Source organism: Cherax quadricarinatus, chromosome 6, assembly GCF_038502225.1.
Source record: "Cherax quadricarinatus isolate ZL_2023a chromosome 6, ASM3850222v1, whole genome shotgun sequence".
Lineage (NCBI taxonomy): Eukaryota > Metazoa > Arthropoda > Malacostraca > Decapoda > Parastacidae > Cherax > Cherax quadricarinatus.
In genome coordinates, this window is record NC_091297.1 from 18,671,344 (window position 1) to 18,693,016 (window position 21,673).

Below are 21,673 nucleotides of genomic sequence, written 5' to 3' on the forward strand. Positions count from 1 at the left end.
TACAGATCCGCCATCACAAATCCAGCATCATTGGGACCTGTAGTGTGCCAGATTACTGAGTTTGCCATATTACAGAGTGGTTATGTTAGAATCCACTTAATAAAATTAACCAACTTACACAAGAAAGTTCACTGAACATCGGCAAAAATTGAACATTTCCACTAGTTTGAGCTCAATTTCAAGGTACTTTCCATTGTGAAACCAATCAAAATCATATCTATTTCTGTAATATATCTTCCATTCTATCAAACGAGACCAAAAAAAAACAAGAATACAACCATAAAAACCATATGAAAATATACCGCAAAGAGGTGGCTAATGGCTGAGAAGTGAACTCCCTAAATTATCGCCCATTTTTTTTTTCCTTTTTGGTGTACGTTAAGAAGCATCTTTCCATCATACATTGCCCAAGTTTCAATAAGATAGCCCAACAAACAACTGAGAAAAAAAAAATTTACCAAAAATCATATATGACAAGCCCAAGCCAGGTACTTGAAATAAGTCACTTCGACTTTTTTGAGTTATCCTAGGTTCTCTGTACATATGCTGCTATACTATGTGATAATCTATGTAACTGTATTTGTGTATACCTGAATAAACTTATTTACTTACTTCTATTCTGTCGACTGAGTACAAGAAACTGCCCATTCACCTATTTCAACTACCCAATAAAGTGGTCTGAAATTAGCAATTTGGGCAATTTCACACAAATTTCAACAGATATCTATTTCAAAATAGGGTCCAGAATAAACAATGCAGACATTCCTGGCACTAAAATAACGTTTTCTCTGTTCATTAGTCATGGCTCCAGGACCCTCTTATATTACTCTTGCTTACCATTTTGAATTTTTATTCACACAAAAAATAGAAGATTTACTGTTATGCAGACTACTGCATTGTTGCAATAATTGTATGAATAATGTCAGCCCATTCATGACTGCCTATTGGAATTAGGACTGGTAGGCACACATGTATTAGACGGTGACATCATTTGTTTATTCTTGAACATCGCTAAAGAATGGAACATTTCCGCTTTGAGCTCAATTTCAAGGTACTTTTCATCGTGAAAGCAATCAAAATCATCTCTATTTCTGTAATATATCTCCCATTCTATCAAACGAGACCAAAAAACGAGAATACAGCCATAAAAACCACATGAAAATATACCACTATGAGGAGGCTAATGACTGAGAAGTGAACTCCGTTATTTATGGTCTGATTTATTCCATTTTTGGCATACATTAAGAAGCATCTTTCCATCATACATTGCCCAAGTTTCAATAAGATAGCCCAATAAACAACTAATAATAATAATAATAATAATATCTTTAATTACTACAAGTACATGTACTACATAGATTTGATGTTAAGAAGATTACCAACCCAGAAATAGCTAAACTCCTTACAATTCAGGACCACACAATCACCAAACTAACCCAGGAAATGCAGGAACTAAAAGCTTCCAATGCACAGTACCTCAGCAAGATCACTGCTCTAGAACATAAACTAGACACTCTGGAACAACAAAGCAACACCCGCACCCAGTCCGTAGACACCATCAACACTCTAAAAGACCAAGTCGCCCTACTTACTACCAACATTATAGAAGAAAGATCAAGAGTGGACCAACAACTTGTCAATGTCATAACCAACTTCCAAGATCATAATGACCAACAACAGCTATCTGACACTGTTGTAGTTAACAGCAAACATCTCCCACCCACAGTCACCCAAGAAACCTGCATGGAGACCACCCTACAACTTATCAAGGACCACCTTCGCCTTAACATACATAGTGATGACCTAAAAGATTGCAAACTGATGGGCTACCAAACGGGTAAAAAAACAGTGCTGTTAAAATTCCAAACTAGCCTACAAAGAAACAACCTACTAAAAACATCCATTTCTATGAAAACTGATGTTTACGTCAATGAGTGCCTTACCAAAACAAGACAAAACCTTCTTTATCGACTAAGAAAATTACGCTACGCCCAAAAAATCCACCAGTGCTTTGTGAGGGATGGAAAAATCGCAGTTAGGAAACAGCCCACTGGGAAGAGATACTTCATCTCTACAGAACATGACCTTAAAACATTCCTAAGTGAGGCTGGATTAACAGAATCAGATTAAGGTGCAGATAATACCCACTGTCCACCATTAGTGTTATGCCATAAATTTTGTTCCCCCCAAATAATCTCCAATACCCCAACTACTTTTGAATGTCACTGTTGTATTCAACGACCATTCTACCTCATAGTCTTAATTGTTTTTAATATCTACAGAATCTCTCTCCTATTTTACTTCTTACCACTTCATTGTTCTATCTTACTTTAATTGAAACTAACCATAGCTTGTCCTCAGTTATTCTACCTCACTTTAAAAAGTACTCTATCCCCCAATTTTATTTTAAAATCTCTATTATTACCCAATTTTACTTTAAACTATACTGACCAACCTTATTGTAAACTTTTTATTATTGCCCATTTTGATTTTATATTTTAGTGCACAACTTTATTGTAAACTTTTCATCTTATTATTGCACTATTCTAGTCTTGAGTTAATTACCCACTCTTATACTTGCCCAATTATACCAATACTTTATTGCCCAATCTATCTTAAAATTTTTATTATTGCCCTTTTTATCTGTAAAGTTTATTACCAATTTTAATATATACTTTTTTATTATTGCCGTATTTTATTGTACTTTTCTTAACCTTTTGTTACCAATTTTTAAGCTTGTATATTCAACTCCAACTTTAATATTATCCTGTGTACCATCTTACTATCATATTATAACCAAGTCATTGCCATTTTTATTTTTTTTTATTATTTTTTATTTTCTTTTACTACCATAACTTGTGTATATTGTATTGTCAATTTAAATTTAGTTATACTCTAGTTCTTGTTAACAACTTATACTAGACCTTAGTGGAATTACAAGTGAGAGTCTTGTGCCATTTTAAACTAGTATTTTTTATATTATTAGATTAAACCTAGTTGTACTTTAGCTCATTCTAGCTCAATACATAGACAACACCAAATTCATTATATCAGACCTTAGTGCAATTACAAGTGAGAATCTGGTGCTATTTTTAATTTGTATTTTTATATTTTTAGTTTATACTTAGTTGTACTTTAGCTCATTCTAGCACAACACTTAGACATCAACTTCATTATGTTTATTAGTGACTATACTCTATATGACCAAAGTGCTTTAGCTATATACTTGTCCAAACATCCCACTACTACAGATATCAGTACTAGAACTCAACACACAATTCAGGATATAAATAACCACAATTTAAACCTAGAAGATGAATGATCACGTCGACCCTGATCTAAACCTCCATAATCTAACACCCAATCAAAACCTACTGGAAAGTAACTGCCTTTATTACACAGCAACACAAGCCAGCACTATCCTAAAAGTGCTAAAAGTCTATCAGTTTTTAACTACAACATCAGGTCCTTAAGCAAACACTATGATGACCTCCTGGCACTCCTTGAGTCGCTAAAGACACCTTTCTCCTGCATTATTCTTACTGAGACCTGGCTTAAGCAGGACACATTAGATATCTACCCTCTACCAGGATACACAGCAATCCACAACTGCAGACCATATCAAGTTGGGGGTGATATTGCAATCTATTACTCTAACCAACTATCTTGTATTAGCACCACTTGCTTTAGTGATGAATAGGGGGAATACATTTTTGCTAATTTTACTGTAAAAAACCTTAAGACACCCATAACAATCCGTGCCATTTACCGGATACCCCACACAAACATCCCAAATTTCAGTTAGAAATTAAAGGCACTAATAACTAACAGACAAATGAACAAGCACCACCTTCTCTTAGCTGGAGACTTCAATATCAAGCTTGGCCTACTAGATGATCAGCCTGTAACTGATTTCATCAACAATATGAACACACTTCTCATACCAACAATAACTAAACCAACCAGGCTCACAGAGACAAGTACAACCATAATAGACCACATATGGACCAATATACTAGCCCCCCTTAAATCAGGGATAATCACAGACAGCACTACAGACCACTACCCTACCTTCCTCTTAACAAACATTAGTAAACCACCACTGGAATACAACAGTTTCATTTAGACTCAATGACGAGGCCTCAATAAGGAAGTTCACAGCAGACCTAGAGACTGTTGACTGGCCTACAGAATTCTCCAAGGCCAATGGTATTGGCGATTGGACAGACATTTTTCTTAACAAATTACTTAGACTATACAACAAACATTGTCCTATAAAAACGAAACAGATCACGAATAAACGGCTCTGTTGCCCATGGCTAACCAGCAGCATTCTGAAATCCATTGATAAGAAACACCAATATGAAAAGCAATAGAGACAGGGCTTAATACATAAAGATATTCTTAAACACTATTCATCATTTCTCACCAAAGTAATAAAGAAAGCCAAACAGCTGTACTACTCCAGCAGATTCACTGACACAAGAGGAGACATAAAAAAGACCTGGAAAACACTCTCAGATTCTGCGCACTCACAAACTGAAAAAATCAAGAATATTGTCCTAACTAAACCTAATAAAACACCACTGCATCCCACTGAAACAGTTAACAAGGTAAACGACTTCTTCTCAACCATAGGATCTAATCTTGCCAGTAAAATCCCACGTACCAACGACCATGCTGGGGACTATCTAGATGGTAATTTCCCAAATTCCTTCTATCTTGTTCCAACTGAACCCACCGAAGTCACTGAGATTATAAAGTCACTTAAAAATAACTCAAGGAACCTGTCTCATGTCCCACCATTATTGTACAAGCGAGCGGCCCATGTCCTTTGCCATGCTATTTCATTAATTTTTAACAAGTCACTAGAAACTAGCACCTTCCCGAAACTACTCAAGATGGCAAGGGTTACACCAATACATAAAGGTGGTGACCCTACAGATGTAAACAACTATAGGCCAATATCAAACTTACCATTGCTATCCAAAATCTTCGAGAAACTCGTGCACAGGAGACTGCATTCATTTATAACGGCACAAAACATACTCAACCCCTGCCAATTTGGATTCAGGAAAAATAAAAGCACTAATGCAATTGTAAAAATGCTAGATCTGCTTTACACAGCACTGGAAAATAAGGAATATCCACTAGGAATTTTTATTGACCTAAGAAAAGCTTTTGACACAGTAGACCACGGCATCCTACTCCACAAACTTGACCATTATGGTATAAGAGGCCATGTGCTTGCATATTTCAAATCCTACCTTACTAATAGGTATCAGTATGTCACCATTAAAGACACAGCATCATCAACACGGCCACTTGATACTGGAGTTCCGCAGGGAAGTGTCCTTGGTCCCCTGCTCTTCCTCATTTACATCAATGATCTTCCAAACGTATCTCAACACCTGAAACCCATTCTCTTTGCTGACGACACGGCTTACGTCATCTCTCACCCTAATTTTGCCACCCTCAACACCATTGTTAATGAGGAGCTGCTCAAAATATCAACTTGGATGACAGCCAATAAACTTACACTTAACACTGACGAAACCTACTATATTATGTTTGGTAGCAGAGCAGGTGCTGCACAACTTAACATTAAGATCGACAGCACTCTAATTGCCAGACATAATGAGGGCAAATTTCTAGGCCTATACCTTGACAACAACCTGGATTTCAGCACCCATATCCAACACATATCAAAAGAAGTATCCAAAACAGTTGGGATCCTCTCCAGGATACGATACTACGTGCCGCAAAATGCCCTTCTCACACTATACCATTCATTCATTTATCCATACCTCACCTATGCTATTTGTGCTTGGGGATCAACTGCAGCAATACACCTAAAGCCAATAATAACTCAACAAAAAGCTGCAGTAAGAATAATCACTAATTCCCATCCCTGGCAACACCCCCCCCCCCCACTCTTCACTCTTCATAGATCTTAACTTACTCCCTGTTCAGAACATCCACACTTACTACTGTGCAATCTACATATACAGGACTTTAAATTTCAATATTAACCTTGACCTAAAATGCTTTCTTGATAGTTGTGACAGGACCCACAGGCATAACACCAGACACAAACATCTCTACAACATTCCTCGTGTCCGACTAAACCTTTACAAAAACTCAATGTATGTCAAAGGCCCTAAAATCTGGAACACTACCTGAAAACTCTAAAACAGCAGATACATTCATCACCTTCAAAACTGTTAGAAAACATCTTATCTCCCTGATACACCCCATCAACTAACTACATAAAAACCACCTGGTTGTCCACATTTACACTCACTCACTCACTCACCCATTTGACTATAAGCACAGAAATACGTATCCTAATCTTAAAATAATGATTCCAAAGTAGTCATAAGTTTGCCTGTGATACTCCAATATAGAAACTATGTATTGTGCCAAAACAAAGCATTCACACTGCTAAACTCACAAACTAGTATTTGTCACTTAGTATTTAGTCAACTTACTCCACAATTTGTTCTAATTTAGGGTTAGGAATTAATCTAAGTTTGCCCAAAATGCCTAGTCATGCTAGGTGTTCTAGTGGCCCCCTCTGTAATTAGTATTTTACTACATGTAAACCACACAATAACCAAAATCCGTAAACCCTGCATTGTAATCGAGAATAAACTTTGATATGATTTGATTTGATTTGATTAGTATACAGACCACAGCTTTTTTTTTTTGTTTTTTTTTTTTATTGAGAGCACATCTTGTACAGACAAAATACATATACAGTGGACCCCCGCTTTACGATCAGCTCCCAATGCGACCAATTATGTAAGTGTATTTATGTAAGTGTGTTTGTACGTGTATGTTTGGGGGTCTGAAATGGACTAATCTAATTCACAATATTCCTTATGGGAACAAATTAGTTCAGTAATGGCACCTGAACATACTTCTGGAATGAAATAATATCGTAAGCCGGGGGTCCACTGTATATAACACTGTGGAGAACAATAAGTATATACATAAATTATCACACACGCACACGTTGTTGGACACAGGAGAAGCAACCCGTCACAGACAAAAGCAAAAAAGAAAGACTTTTTATAGTGAATAATTTGAATTTTTAATTTTTTTTTTCATTTTATTATAATTAATTTTTTAATAATATTAAATTTTTTTTTTTAATTTTTTAATAGTGTGTCCGGTTATCGTACTCCGGACGCCAGTGGTGAGAGGCATGACTCTCACCACTGGGCTATAGACCATAGCTGACATCAATGACATACTACTATATAGAAAGCCCCCTTGTTATGCAGAGCTTTTCCCACAAATTAGGTCAGTTTCCCAGGATGCGATCAACACCAGTCCACTAACACCAAGGTACCCATTTACTGATGGGTGAACATAGACAACAGGTGTAAAGAAACACACCCAATGTTTCTACCCTGGCTGGGAATCGAATATTTACCAAAAATCATAGATGGGTAGCCCAAGCCAGGTACTAGAAATAAGCCACTTTTTCTGACTTTATTAGGTTATCCTAGGTTCTATACACATATGCTGTTGTGTGATAATATATGTAGAGAAAATAGGTTTTTTGTTTCAGGTTTATGGTGTACTATGAGTGTATATCACTGTTAGCTCTGTGCTATACTCCATTTTCTCTAATATAAGCTTCCAAGACAGGGATAAGAGAATGGTACTTGTATCCCATATCCTCTTCATATCTCCGTTGAACTGCTCGGTATTATGCCAAATATTATTCATTCTGGAGCATTTAACATGCTTTTATGTTATTTATATTGTTTATTATGTCATATTAGATCAACTGTGATAGGCAAATAAGCCGTAATCTTGATATTAGCGTAATAATAAAGCATATTCCCCTGCATTGTAGGTAGTAGGTTGGTAGACAACAACCGCCCAGGGAGGTACTACCGTCATGCCAAGTAAGGTGTAAAATGGAATCCTGTAATTGTTTTACATGATGGTAGGATTGATGGTGTCCTTTTTCTGTCTCTTAAACATGCAAGATTTCAGGTACGTCTTGTTACTTCTACTTACACTTAGGTCACACTACACATACATGTACAAGCATATATATACACACCCCTCTGGGTTTTCTCCTATTTTCTTTCTAGTTCTTGTTCTTGCTTATCTCCATGGGTAAGTGGATCAGAATTCTTCCTCCGTAAGCCATGCGTGTTGTAAGAGGCAACTAAAATGCCAGGAGCAAGGGCCTAGTAACCCCTTCTCCTGTATAAATTACTAAATTTAAAAAGAGAAACTTTTGTTTTTCTTTTTGGGCCATCCTGCCTTGGTGGGATACGGCTGGTTTGTTGAAAAAAAAAAAAATTCCCCTTCATCACGAGACTGAGCTCATGGCAACCAACAGTGGCTTCAAAGCCACCTTATCTTTAATGGACAATGTACTGTGAAGGTACTTTACACAACGAGAAGCATTTCCTTTATTCATTGGAACCATGGCTAGGGCTAAAAGTAAGCAGGTTATAATAATAAGTGGAGAAAAAGAAACTGGAATGACTTATGCAGCAAGTAGCACCACCAAACAGTACCAGCAGGTTGGTGTGGTGACCCTGGAAATTTGAAATTATGCTAGCCGAAATTAGTGCCAAATAACTGATGGAACCGGATGTCTGATTGCCGGATTTGTGATGGCGGACCTGTATGTTATTTTGGATTTGTTTTTTGATAAAAATCCTAGCACTTATGTAATACTGAATAACAATCCATGGTGTGATGGTTTGTTACCCTCTATACCATCAGGACTGCAAATGGCATTCATAGCTCAGCAAACCAATCACACAAGGAGTTAGAGTAAGTCACACAATAGCAATGAGGCACCCACAGTTTGTCCTAGTCTCTGACCTTCACACCACAGTAGGGAAAATAGGCTGTTTTCACAAGAGGCATAATGTTTTGTCTCTGTTTTGGCAGAGTAAAGCTACCACAGATGTAGCAAAAAATAGAACTGTTGTTTAAACAACTGCAAGATATTGTAGGCTTATAACTTGACAGTTGAAAATGCCATTTACTCTGAAAATGAGGAAAATATACATTCCACTAGTGATAAAACAATCTCATAAATTCGCCAAAATCAAGGAAAACCATTAATTAACTTCCATAAAATGACCAAGCACTCAGTAGACAATAATGTACAGTAGTTGAAAAACAACTGGGGTGAGTGGGGGTTCTGTTTCACAAACTGTGTTGGAGCAAAACTAAAAGTTCAGATTTGAATTCAATGTCCCAAAATTAGTTGGAAGCACATGTTATTGAACGTGAATTGAAACAATTGTTGACCAGAGTAAATGTAAAAGATTATCCTTCCTAGAGGGTTTGTCTGTGTAATTAATGCTTAAGAATAAAGACTTGCTCTGCAAATTCTTCATCTATTATACAAAATACTGTACTTGTAGTAATTTTTCATAAAACATCTTACATAGACATTCTAAGATGAACAAATTTATAGTGAGAGCAAAACAATAATTATACTTGGTAAGGTGGAGTGCCACAAGAGCAACAGGACACATCTTGATCAACTTCACACACAATGTCTCCAGAGGGATTGCAGAGGACACAGTGCAGGTCCTTCAACTCTATTGTCCCCAAGATCACGTCTGGTGGGACATGAACTGTCATAGTCTGGGAAATAACAATCTAGTTAACCTTATCTTTCCATTCAGATATGGCTAAAGTAGAATATTTACTGTAAAATATAATATAAATATTATGTGCAAGCAATGTAAATTTGATTTTTTAATATGTATTAATTTGTTAACCCTTTGATGGTCCAAGTATTTAAAAAATAAAATTTTTTTTTTTTCTTATGAAATGGAAGAATCTTTTTCTGAAGGTAATAAAACAAAAAGTACAAAATTTGATGGAAAATTGACAAGATTACACTCACAAATTTTACTGCTGTAGCCATATTTACACATCAGTGATTTTGTCAATTTTGACTCCTATTTTAGGCTAATTACATTATTCCAGTCAATCAAATTCTTAGCCAATCAACTCTTTCAACAACCCATTAAAGTGAGCAAAAACTGGTAATTTGACCAATTTCACAAAGTTCAAAATACTGTATTCCATTTTCAAAATAAGGTCCAGAATAAACAATGTAGGTATTCCTGGCACTAGAATAATATTTCCTCTGTTTATTAGTTATGTTGGGGCCCAGTCCCTGGGCCCATTATGTACCTTTGTAATCTTTTGACTACCGCCCACAGGATGGGTATGGGGTGGATAATAAAGATATTAAACTAAACTAACTATTAGTTATGTCTCCAGGCTATACAGATGAATTCCATTTTGATTTTTTATTCACATCAAAAAATAGAAGATTTACTGTTATGCAATATTATAATAATTGTATAAATAATATCAGCACATTCGTGAACATATATTAGACCCACCAGTTGACGTGTATTGGACGATTGATGTCATTTGTTTACTCTTGAACATTGGCAAAAATCGAACATTTCTGCTATTTTGAGCTCAGTTTCAAGCTATTTTCTGTATTGAAAACAATCAAATTCATCTCTATTTCTGTACTGTATCTTCCATTTTATGAAATGAGACCAAGAAACTGCGAATACAACCCTAAAAAACATATGAAAATGCAAAGTCGCTGTTTTAATGCAAATACACAGTCGCAGTTTTTTTTTCCTCATGCACTGCGTACTGCAGGATTTGTTTTATATGGTACACACTTACCACATAGATCCATTCTCTCATATCTAGGCCCAAATTTACTGCTCACAGCTTATTTGAGTGAGCTGAGCTCATGCCGTAGAACTACGGCTTGGACCCAGGTTTCAAAGCTGTAGAACTACAGGACAGACCCTCCAAGGGTTAAACTAACTTGTGGCTGTGCAAGTGTTAGCATAGCATAATCTTCTTAAAAGCAATTTAGTCTCCTTTACCTCAATGCACACAAAAGTAGGAGCAGTGCAGGGCTATCATAAATTAAAATTCTAATGCAGAAAAAAATATACTATATGTTATTTTTATTTTATGCATATAGGCATGTGTATCTGTAAACTTTTACATATGTATGTGTACTTTTATCTGTATATATACATGTGTACACTTGTTTATGTATACATTTGCATATGTATGAATGCTTACGTATATTTGTTTGTGCATATGAATGCATGTGTATATAAATGCATATATATATGAATGCATGTGTATATAAATGCATATACATATGAATGTGCATATGTTTACAGTGGAACCTCAGTTTTCGTTTTTAATTCGCTCCAGAGAGTCTGACAAAAACAAAATTCGACAAAAACTAAAGCAATACTTCCCATAAGAAAATAATGTAAATCCAATTACAGTGGTCCCTCGTTGTTCATAATTAATCCGTTCCTGGAGCCATTACTATAAACGAAATTTACGATTTACGAATCAATTTTCCCCATAAGAAATAATGTAAATACAATTAATCCGTTCCTGACACCCAGATGTATTAAAACAAAAGAAATTTTAACATGAAATATTCATGTAGTACATAAACAATACAATGGGAAATGATGAATGAAACATTAACAGCATAACACTTACCTTTATTGGAGATTCTTCTTAGTGTATGGGAGACTGGAGGAGGAGAGAGAGTGGATTGTTTATAGTTTGGAAGGGAAATCCCCTTCCATCAAAATCTCAGGTACCATTTGCTTTTCTGGGGTTGCTTCTCTTCTCTGTTTCTTAATGCCACTAGGACCACCTTGAGTCACTGGAGTCCTGTCTCACAAAATAACGGTGGAGAGAGCTCTGTTTCTGGCATCTCTTTAACACTTCCCTAAAATGGCCCAAGACTGTCACTGTACATGTTGCCAACCTGGCTTGCAACAGCCTTGTTAGGGTGATGTTTCTCCATAAAGCTTTCCATCTTACCCCACATAGTAAAAATCTCTTTAATTTCTGAAGAAGGCACCTTCTTCTATCTCTCTTCCTCCTCCTCTGCAGCAAGATTCTGAGCTGTGATGTGTTGCTCTTCCTGCTGAAGCTCTTGCAGCTCCTCAGTGGTGAGCTCTTCATTGTGGTCTTCCACCAATTCTTCCACATCCTCCAAACTCACATCCAACCCCATGGAACTCCCCAGTGCCACAATTGATTTTACAACAGACATAGGCTCATTAGGGTCAGTCCCAAATCTTTCAAAATCCCTCTTGTCGACACAATCTGGCCACAATTTTCTCCAGGCAGAGTTCAAAGTCCTGGTAGTCACTCCCTCCCAAGCCATACCTATAAGGGTTATGCAGTGGAGGATGCTGAAGTGTTCTCTCCAAAATTCCCTTAGGGTCAAGTGAGTGTCTGTGGTCACAGTCAAGCACCTGTGAAACATTGCTTTTGTGTAGTTTTTTTTAAAGTTTGCAATAACCTGCTGGTCCATGGGTTGGAGGAGAGGAGTGGTATTCGGGGGCAAGAACTTTACTGTGATGAACCCAAACTCCTCAAAAATTAGGTCATCCAAGTTTGGAGGATGAATAGGTGCATTGTCCATTACTAGCACGCACTTGAGATCCAATTTCTTTTCCTGGAGATACTCCTTCACACTAGGGCCAAACACTTCATTGAACCACTCGATGAAAATTTCCCTCGTGACCCATGCCTTACTATTAGATTTTCAAAACACACACAATTTACTCTTCATAACATTGTTTTTCCTGAACACTCTGGGATTTTCAGAATGGTACACTAGTAATGGCTTCACTTTGAAATCCCCACTAGCATTAGCACAGAACATTAGAGTCAGTCTGTCTTTCATAGGCTTGGGTCCTGGCATTGCCTTTTCCTCGTGTAATGAAGGTCCTCTTTGGCATTTTCTTCCAAAAGAGGCCTGTTTCGTCACAATTGAACACTTGTTCAGGTTTCAGTCCTTCACTGTTTATGTACTCCTGGAATTCATGCACATATTTTTCAGCCGCCTTGTGGTCCGAACTGGCAGCCTCACCATACCTTACCACACTGTGTATGCCAGTACGGTTCTTAAATCTCTCAAACCAGCCTTTGCTGGCCTTAAATTCACTCACTTCACCACTATTTGCAGGCAATTTCTTTACCAAATCTTCATGCAACTGCCTAGCCTTTTCACAAATAAATGAAGTCATAAGAGTATCTCCTGCTAATTGTTTCTCATTTATCCACACAAATAATAACTTCTCAACCTCTTCCAGTACTGGTGATCTCATTTTTGTCAGCATAGTTACTCCCTTTGCAACAACAGCATCCTTTATTTCATTTTTCTTGGCCACTATGAAACATAAGGTTGTGTAGGGTTTCTTATACATCCTGGACAGTTCAGCCACACTTGTACCACTTTCATATTGTTGAATGATGGTTTTCTTAAATTCAATCGTATTTCTCACCTTCTTTACCACAGGCTTGGCACTAGGAGCTTTCTTTGGAGCCATGGTAGCTTATTTAGTACTTGCAAGCATTAAAATAAATGGAATATTATGAAATATTTCGCTGGAGCACGTGAGGGGGACCTTCGCTCACTGGTAAACAATGCCAGACTAGCTGCCGCCCTGGCTCACGCCGTGCGTACGCGTCCCGGACGAACTATGACTCGCAAGTCAACCTATGAAAAGCGAGTCCATGTTTATATGAAAATACCCCTATGATTGGCGAATTTTACGATTGCGGAACTACGAAAAGCGGGGGACCACTGTAATCCATTCCAGACACCCAAAAATATTAACAAAAAATACATTTTATAGAGAATAACTCTAGTTTTACTTACAGAAAATAATGAGAAATAAATATAAAGTATGAATTTTAATGGATAAATGAACATTTACATCAGTTTTACCTTTATTGAAGACTCTTGTTGGCATATGGAAGACAGAGACGAGGGGAGAGGGAGGAGAGTTTATTGTTTGGAAGGGGAATCCCCTTCCATAAAGGCTTCAGGTATCAAGTCCTACCCAGGGTTACTTCCTTTCTTTTAATGGCACTAGGACCAGTTTGAGAGTCACTGTACCCCCTGCCGCACAAAAATCTGTCCAGAGATGTCTATTTCTGGTGCCTCTTTAAAATCTGCCTAAAATGGGATACAGCACTGTCACTGAACATGTTGCAGACACAGCTTGCAACAGCTTTGTCAGGGGGATATTTCTCCACAAAACTTTGCAACTCGCTCCACTTTGCACATATGTGCTTAATCACTGAAGAAGGCGCATTCTCCCCTCTCTCTTCTTCCTTCTCTGAAGCAATTTCCACAGCTGTGGTCTATTGCTGTTCCAGTTGAAGGTGTTGCAGTTCTCCAGTGGTTAGCTCTTCCCTGTGGTCGTCCACCAACTCTTCCACATCCTGGCCACTCACATCCAACCCCCATGGACTTCCCCAAAGCCACAATAGATTCCACAACAGGCATAGCATTGTCAGTGTCAGCCTCAAGCCCTTCAAGAGTTCATCATCCTGGGAGTTACTTCCTGCCAAGCCTTATCTAAAAGGCTTATGCAACTGAGGATCTTGAAATGATTCCTCCGGAACTCTCTTAGGGTCAATTTAGTATCCGAGGTCACTTCAAAGCACCTTTGAAACACTGATGTAGAGTTTTTTGAAGTTTGAAATGACCTGCTGGTCCATGGGCTGGATGAGAGGAGTGGTATTAGGGGACAAGAACTTCACTGTGAAGTGAATGTATAGGAGCCTTTGAACCAAGTGAGAGAGTAATTGTGGTAGGGGACCTGAATGCTAAAGTAGGAGAAACTTTTAGAGAGGGTATGGTAGGTAAGTTTGGGGTGCCAGGTGTAAATGATAATGGGAGCCCTTTGATTGAACTTTGTATAGAAAGGGGTTTAGTTATAGGTAATACATATTTTAAGAAAAAGAGGATAAATAAGTATACAAGATATGATGTAGGGCGAAATGACAGTAGTTTGTTGGATTATGTATTGGTAGATAAAAGACTGTTGAGTAGACTTCAGGATGAACATGTTTATAGAGGGGCCACAGATATATCAGATCACTTTCTAGTTGTAGCTACACAGAGTAAAAGGTAGATGGGATACAAGGAGAATAGAAGTATCAGGGAAGAGAGAGGTGAAGGTTTATAAACTAAAAGAGGAGGCAGTTAGGGTAAGATATAAACAGCTATTGGAGGATAGATGGGCTAATGAGAGCATAGGCAATGGGGTCGAAGAGGTATGGGGTAGGTTTAAAAATGTAGTGTTAGAGTGTTCAGCAGAAGTTTGTGGTTACAAGAAAGTGGGTGCGGGAGGGAAGAGGAGCGATTGGTGGAATGATGATGTAAAGAGAGTAGTAAGGGAGAAAAAGTTAGCATATGAGAAGTTTTTACAAAGTAGAAGTGATGCAAGGAGGGAAGAGTATATGGAGAAAAAGAGAGAGGTTAAGAGAGTGGTGAAGCAATGTAAAAAGAGAGCAAATGAGAGAGTGGGTGAGATGTTATCAACAAATTTTGTTGAAAATAAGAAAAAGTTTTGGAGTGAGATTAACAAGTTAAGAAAGCCTAGAGAACAAATGGATTTGTCAGTTAAAAATAGGAGAGGAGAGTTATTAAATGGAGAGTTAGAGGTATTGGGAAGATGGAGGGAATATTTTGAGGAATTGTTAAATGTTGATGAAGATAGGGAAGCTGTGATTTCGTGTATAGGACAAGGAGGAATAACATCTTGTAGGAGTGAGAAAGAGCCAGTTGTGAGTGTGGGGGAAGTTCGTGAGGCAGTAGGTAAAATGAAAGGGGGTAAGGCAGCCGGGATTGATGGGATAAAGATAGAAATGTTAAAAGCAGGTTGGGATATAGTTTTGGAGTGGTTGGTGCAATTATTTAATAAATGTATGGAAGAGGGTAAGGTACCTAGGGATTGGCAGAGAGCATGCATAGTTCCTTTGTATAAAGGCAAAGGGGATAAAAGAGAGTGCAAAAATTATAGGGGGATAAGTCTGCTGAGTATACCTGGTAAAGTGTATGGTAGAGTTATTATTGAAAGAATTAAGAGTAAGACGGAGAATAGGATAGCAGATGAACAAGGAGGCTTTAGGAAAGGTAGGGGGTGTGTGGACCAGGTGTTTACAGTGAAACATATAAGTGAACAGTATTTAGATAAGGCTAAAGAAGTCTTTGTGGCATTTATGGATTTGGAAAAGGCATATGACAGGGTGGATAGGGGGGCAATGTGGCAGATGTTGTAAGTGTATGGTGTAGGAGGTAGGTTACTGAAAGCGGTGAAGAGTTTTTACGAGGATAGTGAGGCTCAAGTTAGAGTATGTAGGAAAGAGGGAAATTTTTTCCCAGTAAAAGTAGGCCTTAGACAAGGATGTGTGATGTCACCGTGGTTGTTTAATATATTTATAGATGGGGTTGTAAGAGAAGTAAATGCGAGGGTCTTGGCAAGAGGCGTGGAGTTAAAAGATAAAGAATCACACACAAAGTGGGAGTTGTCACAGCTGCTCTTTGCTGATGACACTGTGCTCTTGGGAGATTCTGAAGAGAAGTTGCAGAGATTGGTGGATGAATCTGGTAGGGTGTGCAAAAGAAGAAAATTAAAGGTGAATACAGGAAAGAGTAAGGTTATGAGGATAACAAAAAGATTAGGTGATGAAAGATTGAATATCAGATTGGAGGGAGAGAGTATGGAGGAGGTGAATGTATTCAGATATTGGGGAGTGGACGTGTCAGCGGATGGGTCTATGAAAGATGAGGTGAATCATAGAATTGGAGGGGAAAAGAGTGAGTGGTGCACTTAGGAGTCTGTGGAGACAAAGAACTTTGTCCTTGGAGGCAAAGAGGGGAATGTATGAGAGTATAGTTTTACCAACGCTCTTATATGGGTGTGAAGCATGGGTGATGAATGTTGCAGTGAGGAGAAGGCTGGAGGCAGTGGAGATGTCATGTCTGAGGGCAATGTGTGATGTGAATATAATGCAGAGAATTCGTAGTTTGGAAGTTAGGAGGAGGTGCGGGATTACCAAAACTGTTGTCCAGAGGGCTGAGGAAGGGTTGTTGAGGTGGTTCGGACATGTAGAGAGAATGGAGCGAAACAGAATGACTTCAAGAGTTTATCAGTCTGTAGTGGAAGGAAGGCGGGGTAGGGGTCGGCCTAGGAAAGGTTGGAGAGAGGGGGTAAAGGAGGTTTTGTGTGCGAGGGGCTTGGACTTCCAGCAGGCATGCGTGAGCGTGTTTGATAGGAGTGAATGGAGGCAAATGGTTTTTAATACTTGACGTGCTGTTGGAGTGTGAGCAAAGTAACATTTATGAAGGGGTTCAGGGAAACCGGCAGGCCGGACTTGAGTCCTGGAGATGGGAAGTACAGTGCCTGCACTCTGAAGGAGGGGTGTTAATGTTGCAGTTTAAAAACTGTAGTGTAAAGCACCCTTCTGGCAAGACAGTGATGGAGTGAATGATGGTGAAAGTTTTTCTTTTTCGGGCCACCCTGCCTTGGTGGGAATCGGCCAGTGTGATAATAAAAAAAAAAAACTTCACTGTGATGAAACTAAACTCCTTCAACAATTGGTCTTCCAAGTCTGGGGGATGAGCAGGAGCAGTGTCCATTACCAGGAGGCACACGAGTGGCAACTGCTTTTCCAGGAGATATTTCTTCACACTTGGGCCAAACACTTCATTGACCACTCAATGAAAATTTGCCTTGTGACCCATGCCTTATTGTTCACCTTCCACATCACACACAATTTACTCTTGATGGCCCCATGGTGGCTTATTTAGCTGTCACACTCAATAAACAAGCACAAAAAATAACCGATTATTATGAAATGTTTCATATAAACTCGACAAGAAATAAAGCCAGAGTGACTCAGAATGAGTGTGTGTGGGATGCTTTGTGTGGGCGCGGGCACGCATACATGTTTGGTAAGGCGGACGAATACCAAGTTGACAAACGAAAATTGGGACAATATTTTGACAAAGAAAGTCATTGAAAACAAAATTCAACAAAAACCAGGGCAAACGAAAACCAAGGTTCCACTGTACCTATGCATATACAGTACAGTTGGGCCCTAATTATATGTCAGAGTAGGCTCCAGGCTACTGCCATAAAACAAAAATAGCCATAAAGTGAAACAGCCTTTTTTCACTTTCAAATGCATATAAAGCCTGATAACATGTTTACACTGTCATATAACAGTGGACCCTCGACCAACGATATTAATCTGTTCCAGAGAGCTTATCTTTAGGCGAATTTATCGTTAGTTGAATTAATTTTCCCATAAGAAATAATGGAAATTCAATTAATTCGTTCCAGACAGCTAAAAGTACTAAAAAAATTAATTTTTTTCATGAAATATACATTTCCCAACAAAGAAAACACTGAGACATGCACAATAACTACATAAATAAATGTTAAAATGACACTTAACTTTATTGAAGATTATTGATAAGTGATGAGACACTGTTTTTCTTGAACACTCGGGGATTTTCAGAGTGATACATGAGTAAAGGCTTCACTTTGTAATCCCCACTAGCATTACAACAAAACATGAGAGTTAGCCTGTCTTTCATAGGCTTGTCCTGGGAGTGCCTTTTCCTCCTGAGTAATGTAGGTCCTGTTTGGCATTTTCTTCCAGACCAGGCCTGTTTCATCACAACTGAACACTTGTTGGGGTTGGAATTTTTCAGCTTCGCCATGCCGTATCACACTGTGTATGCCACTACAATTCTTAAATCTCTAAAACCAACCTTTGTTGGCCTTAAATTCACCAATATGAGCACTAGTTCCAGGCATTTTTTCCTGCTCACCTGGGTGTTAGTCGACTTGTGTGGGTCGCATCCTGGGGGACAAGATTAAGGACCCCAGTGGAAATAAGTTAGACAGTCCTCGATGATGCACTGATTTTCTTGGGTTATCCTGGGTGGCTAACCCTCTGGGGTTAATTGTTTCTCCCGTAACTGTTTCTCGTTAAGCCACACCAAAAACACTCTCCACATCTTTGAGTAGTACAGCTGATGGTGGTGGAGCAAGAGCTGACGGTGGTGCAGCAGCAGCTGACCGTGGTACAATAGTATTTCGATAGTATTTCTCACCCTTTTTGCCACAGGGTTGGCACTAGAAGCTTCCTTTGGGCCCATGGTGGCTTATTTAGCAGTTACAAGCACTAAAAACAATGAAATACTGTAATACGTACAAAATTTATCGAATATATGTGTGGAACCATCCACCCTGGCTTACCTGGAGTTTACCTGGAGAGAGTTCCGGGGGCCAACACCCCCACGGCCCAGTCTGTGACCAGGCCTCATGGTGGATCAGAGCCTGATCAACCAGGCTGTTACTGCTGGCCGCAAGCAATCCAACGTACGAGCCACAGCCCGGCTGGTCAGGTACCGACTTTTATGTGCTTGTCCAGTGCCTGCTTGAAGACTGCAAGGGGTCTATTGGTAATCCCCCTTATGTATCCTGGGAGGCAGTTGAACAGTCTTGGACCCCTGACACTTACTGTATTGTCTCTTAACGTGCTAATGACACTCCTGCTTTTCATTGGGGGGATGTTGCATCGTCTGCCGAGTCTTTTGCTTTTGTAGCGAGTGATTTTCGTGTGCAAGTTCAGTACTAGTCCCTCTAGGATTTTCCAGGTGTATTGATATGGGGTGCACAATAAACTAGCCACTTCAGTGGCAAAATCTAAATCTTTCATTCCTCACTTATAATGCACCATTTATTAATGACTGAAGCTATTCAAATAAGTCTTAAACAAGATACAGTGGACCCTCAACCAACGATATTAATCCGTTCCTGAGAGCTCATCGTTAGTCAAAATTATCGTTAGTCAAGTTAATTTTCCCCATAAGAAATAATGGAAATCAAATTAATCCGTGCAAGACACCCAAAAGTATTGAAAAAAAAAATTTTACCACATGAAATATTAATTTTAATACACACAAACTGAAGATTACATGCACAGTTACATGACACTTACCTTTATTGAAGATCTGGTGATGATTGATGGGATGGGAGGAGGGGAGAGCATTGATCTTCTTAGTCTTTAGAAGAGGAGTGGTATTAGGAGGCAAAAACTTCACCTTAATGAAGCTCATGTCCCTAGAAAGTAGCTCTGCCAAGTCTGAAGGATGACCAGGAGCATTGTCTAATACCAGGAGGCACTTAAGGTCTAATTTCTTTTCAAATAGGTAATTTTTCACATTGGGGTCAAATGCATGGTGTAACCAGTCATAGAAAAAGTCCCTAGTGACCCATGCCTTACTGTTTGCCCTCCACAGCACACGCAAATTAGCCTTGACGACATTGTTTTTCCTGAACACTCTGGGAGTTTCAGAGTGATACACCAATAAAGGCTTCACTTTGCAATCACCACTAGCATTGGCACACATCAACAGAGTAAGCCTGTCTTTCATAGGCTTATGTCCTGGGAGTGCCTTTTCCTCCTGAGTAATGTACGTCCTGCTTGGCATTTTCTTCCAAAACAGGCCTGTTTCGTCACAATTAAACACTTGTTCAGGTTTCAGTCCTTCACTGTCTATGTACTCCTTGAAGTCCTGCACACATTTTTCAGCCACTTTGTGGTCCGAACTGGCAGCCTCACCATGCCTTATCACACTATGAATGCCACTACGCTTCTTAAATCTCTCAAACCAACCTTTGCTGGCCTTAAATTCACTCACATCACTAGTTGCTGGCATTTTTTTAATTAAATTGTCATGCAACTTTCTAGCCTTTTCACAAATGATCGCTTGAGAGATGCTGTCTCCTGCTAAGTAAGTAAGTTTATTCAGGTATACACAAATACAGTTACATAGAATTATCATACAAAGCAGCATATGTGCAGAAAACCTAGGATAACCCAAAAAAGTCAGACAGAGTGACTTATCTGTTTCTCGTTTATCCACACCAATAACAGTCTCTCAACATCTTCTATCACTTGCGATCTCAGTTTCGAAAACATAGTTGCACCTTAGGCAAGAACAGCTTCCTTGATTGCCGTTTTCTTGGACACAATAGTAGCGATGGTTGATTGGGGTTTTGTGTACAGCCTGGCCAGCTCGGAGACACGCACTCCACTTTCATACTTAGCAATAATCTCTTTCTTCATATCCATAGTAATTCTCACCCTTTTTGCTGTAGGGTTGGCACTAGAAGCTTTCTTGGGGCCCATGGGGACTTATTTTGCAGGTGCAATCACTAAAAAGGCTGTGATAATATGAAATGTTCCGATTGTATGCTTGGAAGTGACCGCGGTGGCTGGCTGGCTTGTAAACACTGGCCAGAAGTGGACGCGTCTCAGACGGAACGAATAGTGTTGGTCGAGTCTTTTAGTGCTAATCGAGGCAAAAATTTTGCGATAAAATGTATCACTAGTCAGATTTATCGTTAATCTATGCCATCGCTGGTCGAGGGTCCACTGTAATGGCAAAAACACCATTTTAAAAATAAAAGTGGGAAATTGACACCTGCACACTTTTATTACAATCCCCATCTTCTAAGTAGGATATACATGTATATCCAATGAAAAGAGGCTTTCTTAAGTTATTAAAAGAAAGAATATTTATACATCATCCATCACAGAGCACCTTCATACGCCAGTGTACAAGGATGGGTCTAAATCTCCTGGTGGTGTTGGATATGCAGCAGTTTAAGGCTATGCCGCATATCTAGTAAACACGAAGTTTATTACTGTGTCCAAGGGCATGTTGGTGTTCGAGGTGATTAACAAGCAGACTCTCACTCAATCAGAT

General features: G+C 38.8%; 1 protein-coding gene across 1 annotated transcript in view; it reads right to left on the reverse strand.

Moving 5' to 3' along the window:
- Positions 1–21,673, reverse strand: part of LOC138851553 (uncharacterized) — a 63,902-nt gene that overhangs the window by 26,782 nt on the left and 15,447 nt on the right. Inside the window, exon 3 of the mRNA XM_070080795.1 lies at positions 9,490–9,639. Coding sequence (XP_069936896.1) covers positions 9,490–9,639 — 150 coding nt within the window. The remainder of the gene's footprint in view (positions 1–9,489; positions 9,640–21,673) is intronic.